This window comes from Alosa alosa, chromosome 14 (genome assembly GCF_017589495.1).
Source record: "Alosa alosa isolate M-15738 ecotype Scorff River chromosome 14, AALO_Geno_1.1, whole genome shotgun sequence".
NCBI lineage: Eukaryota > Metazoa > Chordata > Actinopteri > Clupeiformes > Clupeidae > Alosa > Alosa alosa.
In genome coordinates, this window is record NC_063202.1 from 18,980,143 (window position 1) to 19,002,827 (window position 22,685).

The following is a 22,685-nucleotide window of genomic DNA, read 5'->3' on the forward strand; positions in this document are numbered from 1 at the left end:
AGTCACGGCGAAGCGTCTGGTGCCGCGCCCTGCCTAATTGGCTAATCAGAGGTGCCGAGAGAGAGTGGGACGGCGAGGAGGAGCCCAGTGGCGACAGCAAGCCCAGAGACACAGCTGATGCATTTCCACAGTCTTAATTTGATTAAAACACAAGAGTAATAAATTAATATGAGCCTTGATTGCTGCTTGGGCTGATTTCATGCTCTTGTTTTTGATTTCTCAGGCGCCTGTAGTGTGTATATGTGTGTGTGTGTGTTTAATAATAATTTGCATTTCATTATGAGGGAGTCTATGTGTGTGTGAGTATATGTGTGTGTGAGTATATGTGTGTGTGTGTGTGTGTGTGTGTGTGTGTGTGTGTGTGTGTATATATAAATACGCATTTGTGTTTAATTATAAAAGTATGCGTGTGTGTGTGTCTACGCCCGCAAAAGTATATATTTGCCCTGTCAAAGACTTTATTTTCTTCCTTCCACTCCTCTCTACCCACACCTGAATGGAATGCAGAACAGTCTCTTGTGCCATTCCTTGATTCGGTAACTATGTGTTTGCTTGATTGTTGTTACTCCCCCTCCCTCACTTCTCCTTCCCTGGCCTGCTGGCTGCCATGATGCCACTTCCACCAGCGCATGCATATTTCAAAGGGTCCCCAGGATTAAAATATTAAAGAGCACATTTAGATATCGCCTCGTAAGGTTGGGGGAAAAAATGCCGAGAAAAGGTTGCTCTTCAGCAGAATAATTACAGAGCCTCACACCAACGCACAGCTGCAGGGAGAGATACTGGAGATTTTATCGTTCGATTTTTGCTTTTCTTTTGGACTGGTGGTCTTGACTAATAGCAGGCTGTCCTCATAAAACGCAGAAAGGCGGCAGTCTAAGAAGGGATCTGTGCTGGTGATCAGAGAGGTGAGGAGCTTGTGGATTCCTGGGAGATGGGAGGTGGAGGATCCTCGCTGCGCTGCCTCGAAGATCCCCTGTTGATGGGATGACAGCGGAAGAAAAAGGCTGCCTGCAGCAAAGGAAGGGACCGGAGTTGTCTTCCGAGTAAAGATACACTGAGAGCAAGCCGAGGTTACACACACAGATGTTAGTTAGTTATAAAACAGTAGTTTTACTAATGTACACAGTAAACAGATATTGAAGTGATGCACTCCAGTTCAGCTCCCACTACAGAGCCAGCCTTCCTTACCAGCCTGTCAAGTCGCCCAGCATCCTTCTTCTTTGTGCTTCCTCCCCAGCATACCACTGCATAGAAGAGGGCACTGGCCACAACAGACTGGTAGAACATTCTGAGGAGCTTGCTGCACACATTAAAGGACCGCAGCATCCTCAGGAAGCACAGTCTGCTCTGTCCTTTCTTGTAGAGTGCATCAGTGTTGGCTGACCAGTCCAGTTTATTGTCCAGGTGGAGACCCAGATACTTGTAGGTGCTTACCACCTCCACATTGACCCCATCAATGGAGACTGGTAGCAGAGCGGGCTTAGACCTGCGGTAATCCACCACCATCTCCTTGGTCTTTGAAGTGTTAAGTTGAAGGTGATTGAGTTTGCACCACTACACAAGTCCTCCACCAGGCTCCTGTACCTCCTCTTGCTCGTCCCTGATACACCCCACAATTGCAGTATCATCAGAAAACTTCTGCATGTGGCATGACTCTGTGAACTGTGGTCGCTCGGTCAGGTAATCTGTAATCCAGGTTACCAGGTGAGCGTCCACACCCATCTGCAAGAGCTTGTCTCCCAGTCTGAGGGGTTGGATGGTGTTAAAAGCACTGGAGAAATCAAAGAACATGATTCTCACAGCACTTTTCCCCTTGTCTAGGTGAGAATGTGTCCTGTGTAAAAGATAAGTGATGGCATCGTCCACGCCCACTTTCTGCTGGTATGCAAACTGTAACGGGTCTAGTGCATGGCGTACCTGGGGTCTGAGCATACCGAAGACCAGTCGCTCCATTGTTTTCATCACATGTGATGATAGAGCGACAGGCCTGAAGTCATTAAGCTCACTGGGGTGTGGTTTCTTTGGGGACGGGGGTGAGACATGATGTCTTCCACAGTGTTGGAACTTGTCCGAGACTCCAGTTGAAGATGTGCTTCAGTGGCTCCCCCAGTTCAGCAGCACAGGCCTTGAGCAGCCTTGGACACAGTCTGTCAGGCCCGGCTGCCTTCCGAGGATGAAGTTTTTTTAAAAGATAACTTACTTTATCAGCTGTAATGATGGGGGGGATGAGGGGAGTGGAGGGTGAGGAGGAGGAGGGGTGCTTCTGAGAGGGTTGTCGTGCGGCTAGAGACTGATGGCCGTTGGCTGAAGCCATTGTTGCCGCACTACTCGTGGTCACCATGTGGGGGAGAGGTGCGATAGCCTGATCAGCAGTGATGATGGAGGGGGGCAGCATCTGGGGTCTGTGTGTCTGATGGCTGTTGACTGAGGTCGTTGTCACCTCGTTGTTCGTGGTCGCCATGTGGGGGAGGGGTGCAATATCCAGTGATGGTGGGGGTGAGTGTTGCACTGGTAATGAGGTGGGGTGGGGGCTGGGGGGTAGGCAATCGAACCTGTTGTAAAAGTGGTTCAGCTGGTTCGCCCTGTCCAGGTCTCCCTCCACAGAGCTGCTGCTCTTCTTAAGGCCAGTGATAGATTTCATACAGTCCCACACCTCCTTCATGTTGTTACCTTGCAGCTTCTGTTCCATCTTCCTTCTGTAGTCCTCCTTGGCCTCTTTCAGCTTATTCTTGAGTTCCCCCTGTACTCGCCTCAACTCTGCCATGTCCCCCTCCTTAAACTGCCCCTCCCCCTCCATCTTTTTCCTATTGAGAAGGGTCTTGACATTACTGGTTATCCAAGGCTTGTTATTTGGATAGCAGCGTAGAGTCCTTGTGGGAACAGCAATGTCCATACAGAAGTTCAGTACAGATAATCAGTAGTGCAATGTGTGACCTCCTCTAAGTCCTCTCCATTCAGTAGCACACTCCAGTCAGTGGACTCAAAGCAGTCTCTCAAAGTCTCATCCGCTTCCGGTGTCCACTTCCTGAAGGTGCGCGTGGCAACTGGTAGCCTCTGAACTTTTGGCTTGTACATTGGCTGAAGATGAATGAGGTTATGGTCCGACTTCCCCAGTGGGGGAAGGGGGGTGGCACTGTAAGCATCCCTCACGTTTGCATACATGAGATCTATTGTCCTGTTTTTCCTAGTTGGGCAGTCTACAAACTGGTAAAAGTTTGTGAGGGTGGAATCCAGTGTAATGTGGTTGAAGTCACCAGAGATCGCAAAGAAGGCATCACTGTGCTGAGTTTGGAGCCTAGCGACTGTAGAGTGAATGACGCCACACGCTGTGTCCGGGGAGGGCTTGAGGTGGAACGTGAGACACAAACAACAATGGCGCATGCGAGAACTCCCTCGGCATGTAGTATGGTCGTAGACTGACCGCTAGTAACTCCACATCCTTACAGCATACAGTCTCCTTCATTGTAACATGTCCGGGATTGCACCATCTGTTGTTTATGTATAGCACCAGTCCGCCTCCCTTCTTTTTGCCAGAAAGTTTATTGTCTCTGTCCAAACGAGCTACACTGAAGCCAGGCAGCTCAACTTTAGCTGGGGGGATATGGCTTGTTAGCCACGTCTCCATGAAGCATTGCAAACTACAATCCCTGTACAGCTTCTGATTTCTTACCAGGGCAGCCAGTTCGTCAGTCTTGTTGGAACTGAGGGCTTGTGTTTCCACTTCTCCTCCCGACACCTAGTCCTCACTTTGACTCCCGCTCTGCACCACCGAAAGCACCACAGCTCCTCCGGGATGTTTACGTGAACCCTACCAGCATTCCGTCGTATTGCAAGCAGCTGATTCCTTGTGTACACAAGTTTGTTGTTAAGTAAAAAAAGTAAAAAGTAAACAAAGGCGGTAAGAAAAACACAAAGACACGGAGCTACCTCGACAGGCTGCCTCTCTCGTCGGCGCCGGAACCGGAACTTCCGATCAGAGGTGCTGCTATTTGCTGGTTCGAGTCTGGGTGAGTGCAGGGTGGGTTCAAAAGCATGCAGGTTAAATCACACGCACACACCATCATACCTGCAAGGTTCACACTGCAAACTCTGCGCTCATAGATACCAAAAATAACAAACAGGGTTACGAATGCCAGCGATACCTACTGTAGAGCAATGATCAAATGATCAAACTCACTATAGTCTAGGGCAGTGGTTCTCAAACTTTTTCTGTCATTCTCCACTTTGGAGGTGGGGAATTTTCAAGCCCCACCTGACCCCATCACCCTGGCAAAATGGTAACGTTAAAATATTATTTTCGCATTTTGGTTACATTTCCCGTCTCAATCTGCTGAATCTAATTTGTTGTTAGAATTCATGTGTCTGTCTGTCTGTGACTCCTGAGCCACATGTGGTTTGTGTGTGGCTATTTTGCGTATATAGCGACCAGCTCTCTCCCTGTTATTCGGATAAGGTTCAAGTTTTAAAAAGATGAAACGAGTGCCAGACAAAATGTGATCCCAAAACACAAATAACAATAATCCAAAGTTCGTCGGAGGGTGGGATAGTGAATTCTAGCCGTGTGCAGCATTCGGCTGGAGTCACATGTGACCAATTTTAAAAGCACCGCGCCAGCCTCACAGCCTCTCAGATCAGTATGTGTTTTCCCCTCACAACCTGACCTTGTGCACACCAAAACATATGCACACACACCAACCCACATGCACACACACGCAACACACACACACACACACACACACAGACATTATACAGAAGCCTCCGAGAGCCAGAACATGGCTCAAACCTGAAAGAGCACTCACAGAGCTCACTGTAAAGCACGCTGATAATCTGTCGACGGGAGATTGGAATCAGAAAGACCCAAAATAAAAGGGCACCCAGCGGGATGGCGGAGTGTCTCGTGGTGGAACTCGCGTCCCACCGCACGGTTTGCATCACCCAAGTCATCCTAATGAGGGCATTTAAAGGAGAACAGCCTCAGATGAAATGAACCACACACAAATAGGCACACACATACGTGCACGCACACGCACGCGCACACGCAGACAGACACACACGCAGACAGACACACACACACACACACACACACACACACACACACACACACACACACTGATATACGCATCAAACACAAACTTTCAGACAATGCAAACATGCACTCACACTGCTGCACAAACACATGATCAAGCATACACACACCCACACAAACATATCTCCAAAGGCATTATGGGAAACTGAGGGTGGGTGAACATGACATGTAACCACTGCAGGGAAGAGAAGTCAGAATGGGGAAAAAAGAGAGGATATAACAAATGATGAAGAGAGAGGAGTTGAGGACCGGTGCAGAAAACAAGAGGAAAGTGCGAAGGCATCGCTCAATTACAACCAAGCTGGCCTCAAAGACCACTGCTCTGTGTGTACACATCTGCAAATGAGACCGGATCACCGATTAATGCACAGCCACACGCATATGCACAGCCACACACATGCACACACAGCCACACGCATATGCACAGCCACACACAGCCACACGCATATGCACAGCCACACACAGCCACACACATATCTCATTTCCAAATGAATAGACATGCCGCACTTTAGCCCTTCCTGTTCAGGCTACGTGGTTTACTTGGCGAGGTGGTGGACTGGTGCCTAGAGGGTGTTGCCTGTGGGGAGATCTGGCCTCTCTCTCTCTCTCTGCTTTTTTTTCTTGAGGGCGACACGGGAGGCAAGTGCAGCGTTTGAGTGTTTCAGTGCTAATCCATCAAATCCTTTCAGGGAGCTGAAAAGCAATTTGGTGCATCTGGAGTCTCTGCATGACTGCGAGAGAAGAGAGAGAGGAGAGCAGAGAGAGAGAGAGAGAGAGAGAGAGGAGAAAGAAAGAGAGGAGAGAGGGAGAAAAGAAGTGAAGCCCAGACCAGGCCCTGCATCTGCACTCCATTACACTCCCAATGAAGATGCGGGGAGCCCAAATTTGCACACACTCGCAGCACAAGATGGAGTGTTTGTGAGTGAATGAGAGTACATGATTTGCTCCCTATTTTTTTTTCTTTTATCAAATGCAATCTCTCCCTCTCTCTCTCTGTAGCCACTACTATCTCTGTGAAGCTCTGATGTGGTGTGGTGTCGGTCCACTATGGTTTGTGTGTGTGTGTGTGTGTGCGTGCGTATCACACAGTCCTAACACTGACGGCCTCTATGTGCAGCAAGACTAGGCTTCAGTGCACCAGGGAGGGCAGTAAAGTTTTCATGGGAGCACATAAATGTCTGCTGGAGTGAACAAACTCAGTGCCTCCCTCCCTCCCACCCCACCCCACCCCAGACCCCTTCTCCAGTCAGACACGGCTCATCAGCAGAAATTTTCGTAATTTTTTAAAGGGCCGGTGCGTGGACGTTCAGTCTCCAACACCATTTGGATTTTGCTGGGGAGGGCAGAATTCCCTCCTCCACTCCATCTCATTCATCCTCCTTTCTTTAGTCCCCTTCTCCCTCCTTCTCTTGTTTCCTCTCCCTCTTCAGATCTACTCTGCTTCCATCTCTTGTTCTCTTTCTTTCACGGTTTCACTCTCTGTTCTCTCCCTCTCTCCCTCTCTCTCTTTCCTCCCTCTCTCTTTAGAAAATCGATAAATACAATCGGACTGGGCCGGTGCTGACGGCTCCCCCTGGCTCCGCTGACAGGGTCTGAGTGCTAAGTGGACTGCAGCAAACTGGACCAGTGCAGAGACCGACCAGAAAGGACCCTGACTGCCAATCACCCCTCAGATGAATGTATGTACTTGTCACATCTTGTCACCTCTTTCTTTACCTGCCTGCCTGTGTAGGAAGGTAGCGCTGGAGTCAGAGTTGCCTGGAGACTTCAGGTTTGCAGATTACTGGTGCTATTTTAAACCCACGCTGATCAATTAGAGCTTCATTTGTATGTTCTACAGTCATGTGTGCCTTTTACATGAACCAAGCTCTTTTCCAATATGTGTACCACTTAAGGGTGAGTCACCTGCCAGGCGTGAATATATGTTGTGCAGCTTGAGGAGAGAGATCTGATTGAGGCATGTGGACTCTGTCCATCTGCATTCATTGCTTTTTACAACACGCGCACAGACACACAGACACACATATACACACACACACACACACACACACACACAGGAGTGAAGCTCAAGGAAGTTGTTAAAAACAGCAATGGACTGGGATCAGACTGGAAGAAGGGAACAGACAGAAAAGGGAAAAAGACAATTAGATGGAGGTTAAGAGCTAGACAGAACTAGACTAAAAAATAAACAAACAAACAAACAAACAAACAAACAAACACAAAGAAAGAAAGAGAAAGAAAGAAAGAAAGAAAGAAAGAAAGAAAGAAAGAAAGAAAGAAAGAAAGAGCAACTTTCATCAGCTGAGTGAAGAATCAGAAGAAAGAAGAAGCTGAGTGAAATAAACAAAAAAGGAGAGGGAGGGGCAGTTTCATATAGCAGAGAGGGACGCCTACAAAAGGAGCTGAGAGGCCGGAGAAAAGAGAGAGAGAGAGAGAGAGAGAGAGAGAGAGAGAAGAAGAGCACGAGAGAGAAGACTAAGGGAGAAAAGAGTAAGAGAGGGGAAAGAGTGATAAAGAGAGAGAAAGAGAAAAGAGAAAAGAGAAGACGAAGAGAAGAGAAGAAAAAAACGTGTGTGTGAGAGAGAAGAGTGGCGTCTCTGAATGACAAACGAGGCCGAGCAGAGGTGCAGATTGGCGGTTAATTACGGCACATTCACAGCCTGCGCTCGCTCATTAGTTACAAACAACGCCGACGCGCCACACGCTCAATGATCTCTATCAACCATGGGCTCCAGCCAATGCTGTTTCAGAATAGATTCTGTGCACAAGCACACACACGCACACGCACACGCACACACGCACACGCACACGCACACAAAGCACTAGATGGGCTGTCCCTACAGACCACAATGTTCTACAACATGCTGATAGAGTTATTAAGTAAGCACAGTAATGATCTATAGCAAACCACACCCCACATGGCTTTCACAGTAATGGCACTTCAAAGGAAATTGGAATCTACAGCACCAGGTGCACGGTGTCCGTAGAGAAGCTGCTGTGTGTCCAGTGCTGCTGTCTCTTTACCAGAGGTCAATAGGTCGGCACTTCCCTCCCAGACAAGCCGGCGGGGTGCTCCTCCACTGCTGACTGTGTTTGGGTAAAGGCCAAGTCCGAGCCCCACATAAAGCAAGTCCACTCTGTCTGCTCACCTGCTTAAAACCACTACTATGTGTCCAGCACAAATACCACATCTGCCAAAAAGCTCCGGTATATATCTCAGTATCGTCCACCTCTGAATATTATTAACTACATATATCCCATAAAGCCATGCACCGAAAGGGCCATGGATCATGGGCGTCACAGATCCCTCTTTAATATGTCAGTCGGGCTATGGATTCGTCAGTGGAGCCTGAGTGTACACACTTAAAGTTTCACTACTTAGGGGAACCCTTAGGTTTGTCTCAGAGAGTACTTTTACTGTAGAGCAACTTATCTACACATGACAAGCCACCCGACTACACACACAGACACACACACACACACACACACACAGTCCCTTAGAGCAGTAATTGTGGTAGGCAGGTTATTTGTTAGGCTCTCAGCAGGTCAACTAGCTGTGACTCCCATTCCAGCTCTGGACCTGAGAGCCTCAGCAGAGGGGACGAGGAAGGCTGGGCTGGGCTACAGGCTGAGCAGGACCGGGCTGCCCTCCTCCACATCCCTCCCTGGGGATTTGAATCAACGTGTCAAATTCAGTCAAGGAGGATTCTGGGAAGTCCCCCTGGAATGCTTAAGATCCCCTAGAGAGCACTGTGCACTGGATGTGCCATACAGTGGGTGTTTACTGCAGATTGGATGCAAAAGCAGGTCAATAGAGACACCGGTACTACATCTGTGTGTGTGTGTGTGTGTGTGTGTGTGTGTGTGTGCACACGTGTTATCTATCCATATTTACTATATGAGATGCTCCTGAAGCTCAGATTGCCACAGTAAGCCTCAGCATTGTGAATGTCATGGTTTTGATTTCCATGGAGCACACATCCCGAAGAAGCTATATATGTAAGCCATCTATGGCAATCCAATTACGCTTAAACTGTATGGCACTGAAATAAATAACATGCAAATGTATGTGTTTGCACATATCTGTGCATGTGTGTGCGCACTGATAAAAGCCACACACTCCTCTATTCTCTTGTGTGTATCGATTGGCTCTTTACCCCCCCCCCACACACACACACACACCTCCTCTTTTCCCTTACCTCCATGCTCTACCACAGCAGCACCAGCAGAGACATTCATACACACTGCCTTTATGGCCTTTGACATTATCAGCGAAATGTCATGGCCACAGGCACTGAAATAGATACTACCCTCCCTCATGCACACACACACACACACACACACAGTTACACCACAGGGCAAAGAGCTCTGCAAGCTCTCAGGGTATGTCCCTGTATGAACACAATTTGTATAATGAAGTGAGCATTAGGCTGTATGAGATGAATCCTAAACTGTGTTCGAGACTGCAGGCGTAGACTGCAGTTCTCGCCTACTCAAACACCTCAAAGTGATGACTGTGAAACATAAGTTAAACTGAATTAAATGAGCTGAATCCAATTATTGTTCTGGGGCAAATATGCACATATTTGAGTATTGGCAAGGCCGCAAGGTAAGCAATGACATGATATGAATAAATACACAAAAAGCTATTTTGTTTCTTTATTTTGCGATATGCTGCAACTCACTACAACTGTTGACACTAGTGTTTGCATGGTCGCTGACCTTTAACCTTTGTGTCTGAGTCATTGTTAGTTTCTGAAGGTTAGGCCTTCAGGGTCTAGTCTGAATAATGTTCTGTCATCTTGATGTGGATGCAAAAGTCAGCGTGGCTTTCCCAGAGGCAGAGCCTCAAGCCACATCACATCCCAACCTGCACCAGACCGAGTGGGGAACAAAACTCCACAGCTCATCGGATCATCTGGAACACTCTTCCCTCCTGAGGTTCCGTGTTTGACTGTGCGCCCACAGAACCTGATGGCGTACATACAGCTGAGCCACACACACGGCTGTCAGTCGCACAGTTGTGCTCTGCGAGAGTGTCTTTGATGAAAGATAAAATCCCCTCCGCATATCCGATTCTCTCACAAGTCCCCCCCCCGTTTAGCAGTGCTGCGGCGCACTGAAAATGGCCAGAGAGGAGAATTAGCGCGCTAACAGCGTGAGCTAATGTTTTTGCCTCCAATCTGCCAGTCTCAAAGCTTGTTAATGAAAATCGTCTACAGCGTCTACACATGTTCACTCGCCCCCCCAGCCCCAGCCCCAGCCCCAGCCCCAGCCCCAGCCCAGCCCCAGCCCCAGCCCCAGCCCCAGCCCCAGCCCCAGCCCCAGCCCCAGCCCCAGCTCCCCCAGCCTCCTCCTCTTCCTCTTCCACTTCCACTTCCACTGCAGACGCTGAGTGCTTCGATGTTGGTTTTCTCTCAGCAGTGAATGACATAACAGGCTGATGAATAGGGTGTGCAAGAGACAGCATGCCTACTCCACGACCTTTCCTCCTTTATTGATGAAGTTGTGGTAAGTCGCAAATTTGGGGCATGGGGCGGGTGGGGTGTGGGGGGGATTGAAGCCTATAAATAAATCCCATTTAAGCCAATATATACGCTACATCGTTCCACAAGACCCCCATCTCTCTCTCTCTCATTTCACCTTCTTCTCTCGTCCATTCTCTCTCTATTTCTCTCTCCATCTCTCTCTCTCCTGTTCTCCCTCTAATACACAGCCTTGGCAGGCGTGACACGATGAGTGCAGGGAAATTTGGGCAAGAGGGGGAGAAATAATCCCATAATGACATTAAGGAAACAACGTAGGTGCAGCGTGAGGGGATTACGCCAGCCCCCTCGAACGCCGCTGCTGCCACCGCAACCTCTGCTACCACCACTGCCACTTCCAGCGTGGGGGGGGGCGCACAGGGCTCCATGAAAAACTCCATGCCTAGACTTTACTCGCATCTGCTGTCTCTCCACGAACTAAGCGGTTGTTCTACTTTGACTAGTGGTGCATGGTGCACCAATACTGCAAAAGTATCGCTATACCCTGAAATTAGAACCCTCACAATAACTAATTGTATTAGTATCTATATAGCCTACGTTTAAGAATGACAATCGTGCGCTTCCCGTAGCCTATGTGTCTTTTCTCATCACACGCACACAGCTGTCGTGATCCGAGCGAGTAGCGATGTTGATTTTGAAATATGCTACACAACCTATTGGCAAACGTTTACATCTTCAGAGAGTTCCTTCTAGGTAACTGTTAGCTCACGCTCACGTGTCATGTCTATCATTAATGTAGTGATGATTTCAACAAAATCATAGAAATTAACATTGCAAGACACTCATCTCTTCTATGATCCCATAAATTTCTTTGACTTGTTAGTTTTTTGAACATTTATTTTATCAAATGACATAGAAAACATATGCATCCATATATCCTTGGATGATGCGCGACTATTTTCCTCTAGCCTAAAACCATGAGAATGAAAGCTACTTTGACGTTCCTCTTAAAGTGACAGGCACTTAATTAGACCTACACACCACCACTGTAATAACATTGACACTGATGTAAATGATCACAGTATTCAATATTACTGATGTCATCAAGGTGGTGGAGGCCCCAAATCAAATCAATACCGTCATTCCTGGTCCATGCTCACAACATGCTCACAACAGCTCAGACACGGAATGTATATGGAGAGCAATAAAAAGGGGACCTTGAAATTGTGACGTTAAAGGTGCCGCGATGAAAAATTTGGGTGCACCTAAATTTTGTGCTGGTGCACCTAAATAAAAAAAGTTAGGCGCACCAGTGCAACCAATGCAACAAGTTAGTCTGGAGCCCTGGCCATACATATGTATTTAGGTTTTTTTTGTAGTGTGCTATGTAGGTGAGCATATCTGGGTCTGTGACCGTGTGTGTGTGTGTGTGAGTTTGTGTGTGTCTGAGTGTGTGTGTGTGTCTGAGTGTGTGTGTGTGTGTGTGTGTGTGTGAAAGAGAGAAAGAGAGAGAAATATGATTCTTTATTAAAGTGTGGATTCTAGCTCAGTATATCGATGGTAATGTGTTTGTGTGAGTGCATGATTATGGTGTGACTCATACACCTTCAGGAAATACACTGTACTCCCCACCACCCACCCTTACAAAAGAGAAGAAAAGAAATAAACTATCTCAAGCTGGTTGGGGGGTTGGAAAATCTTAGAGACTTGGCAGGAGAGAAGATACGTAACAGATAGATAGAGAGATAGAGAGATACAGCAACAGATAGATAGAGAGATGAGATAACAGAGTAGAGATGCAGAGTAAAATCTCGAAAGCAAGAGGGAACGAGGGAAAGAATGGATGGAATATGAATATAAAGTTGGACAGATGACCGTGTTGTGAGAGATACAAATTACTTTTTTGAAATAAGTCTGAAAACTCCAAAGAGAGACAATGTTTCTCAAAGGTGGAATGGTAAGTTTCTAATGGGATGTTATTATATTCAGGGAGTATAGAGTAAAAGGCAGAGTGTGTGTGTGTGTGTGTGTGTGTGTGTGTGTGTGTGTGTGTGTGTGTGTGTGTGTGTGTGTGTGTGTGTGTGTGTGTGCGTGTGTGTCTATATGGGGTAAGTAGAAAAAAGGACAAATGTGTGTGTATACACAAGAGAAAAATGAGAGTCCTCGAGACTCACAACTCCCCAGCTCACGTCCCTTCCAAGACACTTTCTACTTTCTAAGGCCCCCAAGTCTCACGCACACACATACACACACACACACACGCACACTAATTAAAAGGGGGGACAACTATCATTATTGTTTGTTGTTGCTTCATTATAAAGAGCTGTATTAATACGCCCTCACCTTAATTTGATTCCTTATCATTAATTAGCCTCCTCTGGCCCCCCAGGGGCCAGATTAACAGGGAGAGGAAAGGAATTCTGCACAGTGAGCTAAAAACACCCTACTCCGCCACAGGGCCACTGCCTTATATCAGCACCGAATCTGCTTGGCTGTTTGTTTACCCTTTCATTTCTTTATATATGTATCTATAAACTCCTGTTTACCAAAATAAACAGCACTGCCTTTTTCTTTTCTTTTATCTTCAAGCGTTTTCTTTTTTTTTTCTTCTTTTCTTTCTTTCTTGGTTTGTTTGATGCCCTGCCAGCTAGCCTTGAGGAACTCTGCACAAATAGAACCGCCACGCTGGGACAATCCGGATCTGGAACATTCTGTCCCTGTGTTTAGAAATATAAATAAATAGAACAAGAAATTCCATTTGAAGTCTACATTGCTCTATTACAAATACAGTAAGTGGCAGTGGTCGGGTTCGGAGGCATTTTGCAGTCAAGGACAACTGTGATATGAGAGCTGCCGGGGAGGAACTCATTACATGTTATCACTCGGCACATCGCAGTCTCTGCCCATCACGCTGTCCCCATCTGTGATGTACTCACATATGTCCTGATACACTCCTGGGCAGCATGTAATGACTTACAATCAGATTCAGAGGGGTGCGCGTGCGCGTGTGTGTGTGTGTGTGTGTGTGTGTGTGTGTGTGTGTGTGTGTGTGTGTGTGTGTGTGTGTAACAGCGGGAGAGGAGGAGGTAGAGGACAGGGGAATTACTGTCCTGTGTATTCTTGGGAGGCATCGCTATGGGCTTTTATCAGGATGGTTTCCACACAGGGAGAAGAAAAAAACAACTAATCAAAACAGCACGCACAAAACCGAGCACCATGGCCTGTAAACGCACACGTATGAGAGAGAGAGAGAGAGAGAGAGAGAGAGAGAGAAGAGAGAGAGAGAGAGAGATGGAGGCTTCCCTACATCTGCAAGGGCGGGTGGCGGAGATCTCGGATGAAATCGCTCAGCAAACTCCCCCCCAGTTCCTCTTAGCAGCTAATGTGGCAAATCTGTTTCCTTTAACACCATTCCAAAAATTAACTTGTCGCTCTCGCTGAGAGAGGCTGCCTAATTGGTTGCGGCTTGGAGCTCCGCGATACACCGTTGCCAGGCAACCGCCTCGAAGAGGCAGCCCCAGTGTCTTTTGCGCACATTTGCACAGAATGACATTTATAATTATTTGGCAATTACCACCTTTTTTTTAATGAGTTCTCGCCATCCCCGAGCAGCGGCTTAGCAAGAGCAATATCAAGATGCGAAGATGATGCTGGTCCCAAGGGTACCTGACTTGTCTATGGGAAACAAATACGTAAACGAAAAGAGAGAGAGAGAGAGAGAGAGAGAGAGAGAGAGAGAAAGAGAAGAGAGAGAGAGAGAGAGAGAGAGAGAGAGGGGTGGGGGGTATGAGTGAGAGAAAAAGGGAATAAAAATGAATCCCTTAGAGTAATGTTTTTGAAGCCGCTGGCTTAAGCGAGCTCATTTGACTGTTAGGAATCGATTGTGTGTTTGGCAGGGAGAGGCTGAGGCGGGTAATCCCTGCCCGCAGTACAGAGGCTCAGTGGAGTGCAGCCTCCCCGGCCTGTTAGAGCCTCTCGAACCCGACTCCCAGCCACCTCTGACTGCTCTCTAATCCCTTTCTGACCACTTTCTGACCCGCCTTTGACAAGACACTGACCAAAGTCCACTTGGCATTTGAGGAAAGGCCAAGTGTCTTTCAGTACCCGAATCACCATTTGAATTAAAGATGTGGGACACAGAAAGAGACCAGTACCAGTACTGATGGCACCACACACCAAGTTGTTCTTTCACAGACATATTTTCTCTCTCTCTCTCTCTCTCTCTCTCTCTCTCTTCCCATCCTTCTCCCTCTCCCTAACCTTGATAGGTGATTTATAGCTCTCCATGCTGAAGGGGTGACCTGGACAGTCCAATTTAAACCGTAAATGAGGCTCTGACACCACACAGGATGCGGATGCAATTTCAGACTGCTCCAAGCCAGCAAAGGACATGGCCTAGTTGAGTGTGGCAGTGTGTGTAGCTATGTTTACAGCAACTCATCTAAAAGACACACAGGCAGGCACAAGAAGGTGCATGTGCACACACACACACACACACACACACACACACAGAGAGAGACCCACAGACCCACACACAGATGCACACACCCACACACAGGGCTGAGATTGAGGTTGCGACATGGATGTCACCCTCTGATTTCCATTGCGAGGGCGAACATACAGTATGATAATAAAATATCACTCTTCTATGGCCACCCATATGCACTGGCAATACTGAAGAGACAAGGGCTTTCTTAGGTCAAGCACTGCTTTGTGGCCTCACATGGACAAAACTGCATTTGGCTCAGCAAGAAATAAACAACCTCTGACACTAGCGGAGGTTGAAAACAACCACAGTTAATATTCTGTTCCAGGTGAACCAAAATGGAAAGCTCAACACAGAAACACAGCATGAAGAAACGGTCTCCTGGGATATTTGTGTTCCTCTCATCAAGACTGTCTTCACCTTTAAAAAGGGGGCACAATTATTCATAACAGAAAGGAATTCTGGGTAGCAAGAGTGTCCTTGAGGACAATTACAAGGAACAAGATGGTGCTATACAGAACCGAAGTCGATGCTATTTCTATCATCATCATCACCACCATAGACCAGAGTACAGACTGTTACATCTTCCTGAAGTCTTGCTGGTCTCCTGGGAGAGGCAGGTATGGACACACACACACACACACGCAGTGGAGTAAAGCAGCATTCAAAGCGTTTTACAGTGGATATGTTCCTACTCTCCCACCTCCTCTCTCAAATCCTGCTTTTCTCCGCTTCTCCTTTTCTGTTTGTCGCTTGCTTTCCTTCCCCTTGTACTGCTGTGCTTTGTCTCCCTGTCATCTCTTTTACTTAGATTTCCTCCGCAGCTGCAGCACCACTTAAGATTCTCTCTTTTCTTCACTCTCACTCTCCCTCTCATTTTCCCTCTCTCTCTCTCTCTCTCTCTCTCTCTCTCTCCCCCCATCGCAAAGGGGCTGTTTCCGCAGTGACAGGAGATTCTCCAGATGGTTTGGAAGCCAGGGCAAGTGCCAGGCTCAGCAATGTCTGTGTGTGTGTGCGTAAGTGTCTCCTTGTCTCTGGGGGGACAAATTTGGTTCTGGTCATACCAAACCCCATTTAAAAAGCCACTAATGTGACCTGATGGGCTGATGGAATGTATCTGTTCTGATAAACAAAGCGCTCCACTACTACTCAAATCCTGTTCAAGAAAGAACCCCAACATTCTTCCTCATAAAGACCTCCACACCACACAGTAGTCCAACCAATTACAGACACATAAAGCCGTCAGCTCCATCAGACTGGACATCTCATAATTAGAGAAACAAAGCTCCACCTGTACAAGATCTGCCATCCTGCCAGTTCACATGCGTTCATTGGCTTGTGCAACTATACTCTGCATAAATAACAATAAAGTTTAATCTAATCTGATTATGGCATGTAAGCCTCTCTGTTTCGGTCCTCCCCATCCTTTTCCACCCCTGTCCACCCAGTCCCTAAACGATCACACCTGCGTCTGCGGAGAACTTTGCTCGGCGTGAGATGAGTGCCGTGGCTGGTTTACATATGCCGACCTTTCTCCAGTGCTCTCAGGGCGCCCGGGTGCCGAGGACCAGGGAGCGCACGCCCTTCTGCAGCATAAATATTGATGCTTATGCGCTAGTTAGAGAACCACGGCCCAGTTAGCAAATACTGGAGAGACAGAGAGAGGCACGTAAGCCGGGTCAGGCAGGAACATGCACACGCGCACACACACACACACACACACACACACACACACACACACACACACACACACACACACACACACACACACAGCTCACTGAAGAGTTCAACTAAAATAAAGACTGAAAGCAGAATTCTGATTGACAGCTCCTGGGTGACAAAAGGCCTGGCACAAACAATCTAGCGGAATCCAGGCCTATTTAGTTTCTCAGTGATAAAGAAAATGGGACTATGAGTCCCTCTCAGCCAAAGAATAAACTGCTGGACCTTAGCGTACCTTTCAATCTGCCTTTGGTAGAACTGAGGTGCTATTCGCTCAACCAGCCCTGACTTTTAAACATAAGGCAGAACAAGATAACAGAAAGCTGTGCCTGGGTCAGTTTGTGTGTGTGTGTGTGTGTGTGTGTGTGTGTGTGTGTGTGTGTGTGTGTGTGTGTGTGTGTTCAACTTGGCCTGCTAATGGACACACGGCTTTCACTTTAACTGAAAAAGAGCTCTGTACAATTATTTCACAATTTCAGCTTTTAAATCTGCCTGAAAGAGGCAGCCGGAAACAAGGACAGCTGCACCATCTTACAAATGAGCCGTGCAAAGAGGACGGAACAAAAAGAGCCTTCAGACAGCATTACATGATTCCAGACATGCTCCACTCCAAGTCAACACAACAGCAAAACCAAGAGCACACCGACATAACTGCCATTATTGAGTGTTTATCATTCTAGGTCATAGGCTTTTCAACTGAAATTGATGTGTGGGGAGTGTGTTGTTCAGCACAGCTGAATGTTGCCTTCCAGACAGCTGCATTTCACAGTCACTTTCTTTCCCACTCTCAAGACAGGTAAGTGAACTTGCCAGGCAGATGAATCAATAACAACCTGCTACTCCATTCATTATACATTAAAAACCAAGATGCATGCTAGCTTTCTGGCTCAATTACATTTTCTGGTTTTCTGGCCTGGCTTCTTTTTAGCCAGTAACTTTTGGGCTTGTTGTGAGCTGCATACAGTATATTAGATATTCAGAAAGAACTGTCCATGACTACCAAAGTTTGATCTTTTCAGTGAGGCTTGGTCCACTGAACTATTTCAGCAGATCTTTTATTTTCAATGTTGGCCTCACAAGCCTTAGTCTCACATACATTCAGGGAGGACACATTACCAAATGCACTATGAAATAATGACACTCTGAGAAATCCCTGCATACCTTTAAAAAACAATATAAAGAAAGCATCCCATTTCAAATGTAGCCTATATCCCTGAAAATAAATCGTTATTTACAATCTAGGAGTAGCCACAAAGTTAGAAACATACTTATGAAGTCACACTGCAAATCAATCAAATAGATGCAGTTCAGTTGGAGCTCAGTAACTGTCCTTTAAGTACATTGCTCAATTATGAACTGCATATCCTTAGAGCTTTTCTCTCCAACTCATTAGCAAGTACACAAAACCTCAGGGAAATCTGCTAGGATGATGTGAACTAAACATTGCACTGAGAGAGAGAGAGAGAGAGAGAGAGAGAGAGAGAGAGAGAGAGAGAGAGAGAGAGAGAGAGAGATGGATGTGCAGATTACATGCAAAAAGATGCAGATCTATTCTTCCCTGAATGTCCTCAAACTTTGTTAAAACTGTTTAAACATTTCCGCACAGTGCAATGAAGTGGCTGACTTACCAGCAGTGAAGTCTTTATTGAGGTCAATAAAGGCATTGGAATGGGGAACTCGCATCTTAACGTCACTGCCAAGAGCATCCCGCCATATCACCTGCCTACAGACAGGAAATGCGTACTAGTGTTAGGGGCTACACGAAAATGCAACAAAAAAAAAAAAAAAGATTATTTGGTCAATACTGAGATCACAATATCTAACACAAGTACTCATTATGTGTTTCTTCTGGGAATATAATAATACAGTACAGTATATCAACTAGAAAAAGTAATAGACAAATACATACAAAATGTGTAATTTAACATCAGATGAGCATAGGACTAATGGTTCACAGCCACATTAGAAAATAATCTGGTTTAGGTCAGGATTTTCATGTGGGGATATAATGTGATGTTATACTGTAATTTAACATTTTCAACATCCAAGTCCAACTTTTTAGCATCAACCCAAATTAATGTGTATTCCAGGACTGCAAGGGTAAATAAGTTTCAGTAGTAGTATCAGTAAGTAGAAGTAGTATTCGATAGATCGATAGATCGATAGATCGATAGATAGATAGATAGATAGATAGATAGATACTTTATTGATCCTCAAGGGGAAATTCAAGAAAGTATTCAAGGGGATATTCAGTAGTATTTTATACTATGTATGTTGAGATCATATGAGATGATAATGATACATCTGAAATTCACTTAAGGCTAGCCTCTGAGAAAGAGTTTGGATTCACAGAAGGAAGACAAGCATATTGTTGCAAAAGAAAGGGGTGGACTGAATTTGCGATGAGAAAATGTTTTATCTTGATTTATCTTGCTTTTATAATCACTGGAAGCAATCATGCAAAGCAATCTAGGAGTGTCCACTCTGCATTTGAAGTAGAAGTATTCCAAAAAGCAAAGGATTGTCTTTCAGAGAAGGGAGGGGGGTGCTTGTGGTTAAATTTGGTACTGCGTCTGCCTCACCCAACTCATATGGATCTGTGCTGCCAATAAACCGTAATTTCTCGAAATATAGCACCTTTTCTTGTGGTCTAAGTCCTGCCCTATATGCCTTTGCATCTTGGACACGTTTTGATGAGCTTTTCTGTTGTTTAAACATGGTTATAATCACTTAAGGGATCCAGAGTGCATAATACTCCATTGTACTTCATTCAGTTCTTTACGTGCCTCCAACATGGCCATGCAACTGGGTTACCGCCTGTGCAAACCCCTAATTAATCGCTAGTGAAATAGGCCTACTCCAGTTTACACAGAATGCAAGGTAGCTTTGTCGACGAACGACAAATGAATAAAATAGCCTACCTCATGTGATGGACATTATAAAACATAGCCTACATAGTGCTTCTAATGATCAAGAGAGATTTATTTGTCACATACACAGTTACTGTAGGCTATATAATACCTAGCGTTTTTAAATTGCATATCCATTGCCATTCACTGGCTGTCAAATTAATAACTGTACTTCTAGAAAACAAAGCAGCATGGCCATCATCACGAGCACAACAAATCAGGGAAGGGAACATGGGCTTGTACGTCATCTTTTTTCAGATGGTTCCGCAACACACTACAGACACACAGTCCACATCTGTCCGACATGGCAAAATGAGTTTGGGGTCTCCAGCTGATCCAAATTGCTCCACTTCGGATATGCTGATACAATGGTCTAATGTGGAAGGGAGGGCGAATCGTAACAAAAGTGTATTGGATACATTTGTATCCGACATAGTGCAGATGTAGCCTAAGTTAGGTTGAAGGCACTAAGGACTTACCTTTCTTTGAGATAACAGACTTGTGTGGCAACACCAACCACTCCGAAGATGTCTGGGACCATGTCACCATTAAAACTATGATTTAAAAAAGACAACAAGTTCAGGGCCAATAAGTAAAAAAAAACATTTAAAACTACATTTTGGATTGATCTACTGATGCCAGAACTACCCTTAAAACTTACATAAATGAAGCAGAATATCAAGCCAATGGCTTTTTCCATGTGTACAGATAAATGTGCAGGAAAGACTAGTGACTTACTCCATAACCAGAGGCTGGTCCAAAAAGGTCTTGTTCAGCTCAACCCTTGATTTATCTGTCAGTGTAAACCAAAAATCCCTTACAATGTTTACTGTCACTGCAATTTACAAGATACATGTTGAAGTATCAAGATGTATTGAAGTTACATCAACATAAACACAGGAAGTAGTTACGAGAAATGAAAATGAATTCACAAACAAATAGAGCACTACAAAGCAAGTTCGGATGTTTTCACATATAGTCCATTTTAAAATAACTGAACTCAGCCTATTAAAAGGGGACCAGAAAGTGGACCAAAACAAAAAGGACTCAGATCATTTTGTATTCATATTGGGAGTTCATTTGAAAGAGGACTCAGATCTCTTTCTGGTGCCCTTCAGCTCTGATGGGGCCTCAGTTTTCTTCATGTTCACACAATACTTTCTCTGATGGTCTCAGATCTACTTTGGTCTCAGTTCGGTCTGTGTTATGTTGGTGTGTTCATATATGCACAAAACATGCTGAGTCATCAATCTGAGTTTGTTTAGAAGGCTGAAAGGGACCAAGTGTGGAAACACCCTTACAGGCAGTAATGCAAACTCTTTAAATCTATATAATTTCTGACATGGCAATTCACATTTGCAAATACCTAGGGCGCCAAAAAACTACACTGATGCAGAAAGGTGTAGGTGAGATACAACATCATTAAAGAAGCAACAAATACATGTTTATAAGTAGGACAAGTAGTGCTTGTCATGCCTGCCAGACCATAAAGAAGAGTGACAGTGTGGGTGTATAAATGTGATCATGTGAATTACCCAAAGTCTGGTTGTTTCCCCAGAAGACAAACACTGTGGTGTCAGAGGCGTCTTTTCCTTTTTTGGACATGGTGAGCAACACATCCATCTGGGAGTCTCCATCGTAATCACCAGGGACAACACTAGTAATAGCCATGTCACTGAGAGGGAACAAAACAGAGACACAAAGGGTACACAACAGACACACACAAACAGATGGAGAGATGGGGAGAGAGAGAGGAGTGTGTTTGAGAAACAGTTAGCGTGAACATGTCTTCACTAAAGGACTACCAGACCTACTTGATGTGATGTCAACCACATAGACATTTACACATTAGTCTTACAATTAATATCAGAAATCTATTTCCCCTTGGTACATACTGTCTCATCTGCTGTTGACAGTAGCCTTATACATCAGTTCCTGTTATAAACGTAGCCTAATAACAATATTGGGCATATAGGGGACATATGAAATAGTTTATTAGTTTGGCAAGGAAGAGATGAAAGTCATTGATTCTAACATATGCAGCTGAAATATGGACACAAATAATGTGCAAAGAACACTATGATCATGTATTCAACATTAACATATTCTGATGACACTGTAGCCTATTGCGTTGCCTGCTCAACGTATGATTGGGGTGCATTTCATTTATTCACATTTACATAAGGCTCGAACAAAGGGTTTGACTTTGGCTGGAGTACAGCGTAGGTTTAGTATCATGATCTGACATGTCATGTCCACTAACACTTACTTTGGGATGTCACCTTCGCCAAGACGAACTTTTGGCTTGAAGTAGGGTGCTTTCAGATCAGCCAAAAAGATCACTAGTTCAGACTCTGCGAAAACAACAAGCAACCAATAACAAAATTCCATTATAGTCTGGATGAAATTGGCATGTTTTTATGTACATGGTCAAGGATATCTTGGCAAAAATCAGCTGAGGTGTGGACTTTGTAGCATTCTATCTGAAGGTTAAGTAAAGCAACTGTGTTGCTATTTGTAACAAATAAACTAAATTAACAGTTGTATCTAGCAGGTCTCGGTGGCTAGCTAGATCCAGAGCCACACCTTCTACAACTCCTTGTGTAAACACAAGCTTCTGTCATTAAAACACCAATATAATGGCATAAGCTTAAACAAATTATGGTTTGTATTCTTTAAAATACCACACATATATGAAAAAAAAAGAAACGTGGTGACTTTGGGGGCAGGAGACAGCCAAAATATTACGAGTCTACCATGTAGCTAAGTTACTCACGTTCTTTGATGATGAAAATGTCAGTCTGTTTGTCCGAGTTAAAATCACCAAAGGCAGCGATAGTTCCATACTTTTCTGACCCAAATAAATCAGTTGTCACATCTTGTCGTGCAAAAGCCACATATTGCCCCAGAAATCCTAAAATAAGCGTAATTAGGTATGAAGAAGACAGCCACATCCTGATTCTCTCTTGATTCAGGCAACACAAACTGGAATA

At 45.4% G+C, this 22,685-nt stretch overlaps 1 protein-coding gene across 2 annotated transcripts in view; it reads right to left on the reverse strand.

Annotated features, from left to right (window-relative positions):
* itfg1 (integrin alpha FG-GAP repeat containing 1) overlaps positions 1-22,683 on the reverse strand; it is a 158,786-nt gene extending 136,103 nt beyond the window's left edge. For both annotated transcript variants that reach the window (XM_048262833.1, XM_048262832.1), the window contains exons 1-6: positions 22,469-22,683; positions 21,962-22,046; positions 21,228-21,367; positions 20,431-20,485; positions 20,172-20,246; positions 18,412-18,506 (exon numbers count right to left, since the gene is read on the reverse strand). In XM_048262833.1, the coding sequence (XP_048118790.1) occupies positions 18,412-18,506; positions 20,172-20,246; positions 20,431-20,485; positions 21,228-21,367; positions 21,962-22,046; positions 22,469-22,646 (628 nt within the window). In that variant the 5' untranslated portion in view covers positions 22,647-22,683. The remainder of the gene's footprint in view (positions 1-18,411; positions 18,507-20,171; positions 20,247-20,430; positions 20,486-21,227; positions 21,368-21,961; positions 22,047-22,468) is intronic.
* Positions 22,684-22,685: the final 2 nt, after the last annotated feature.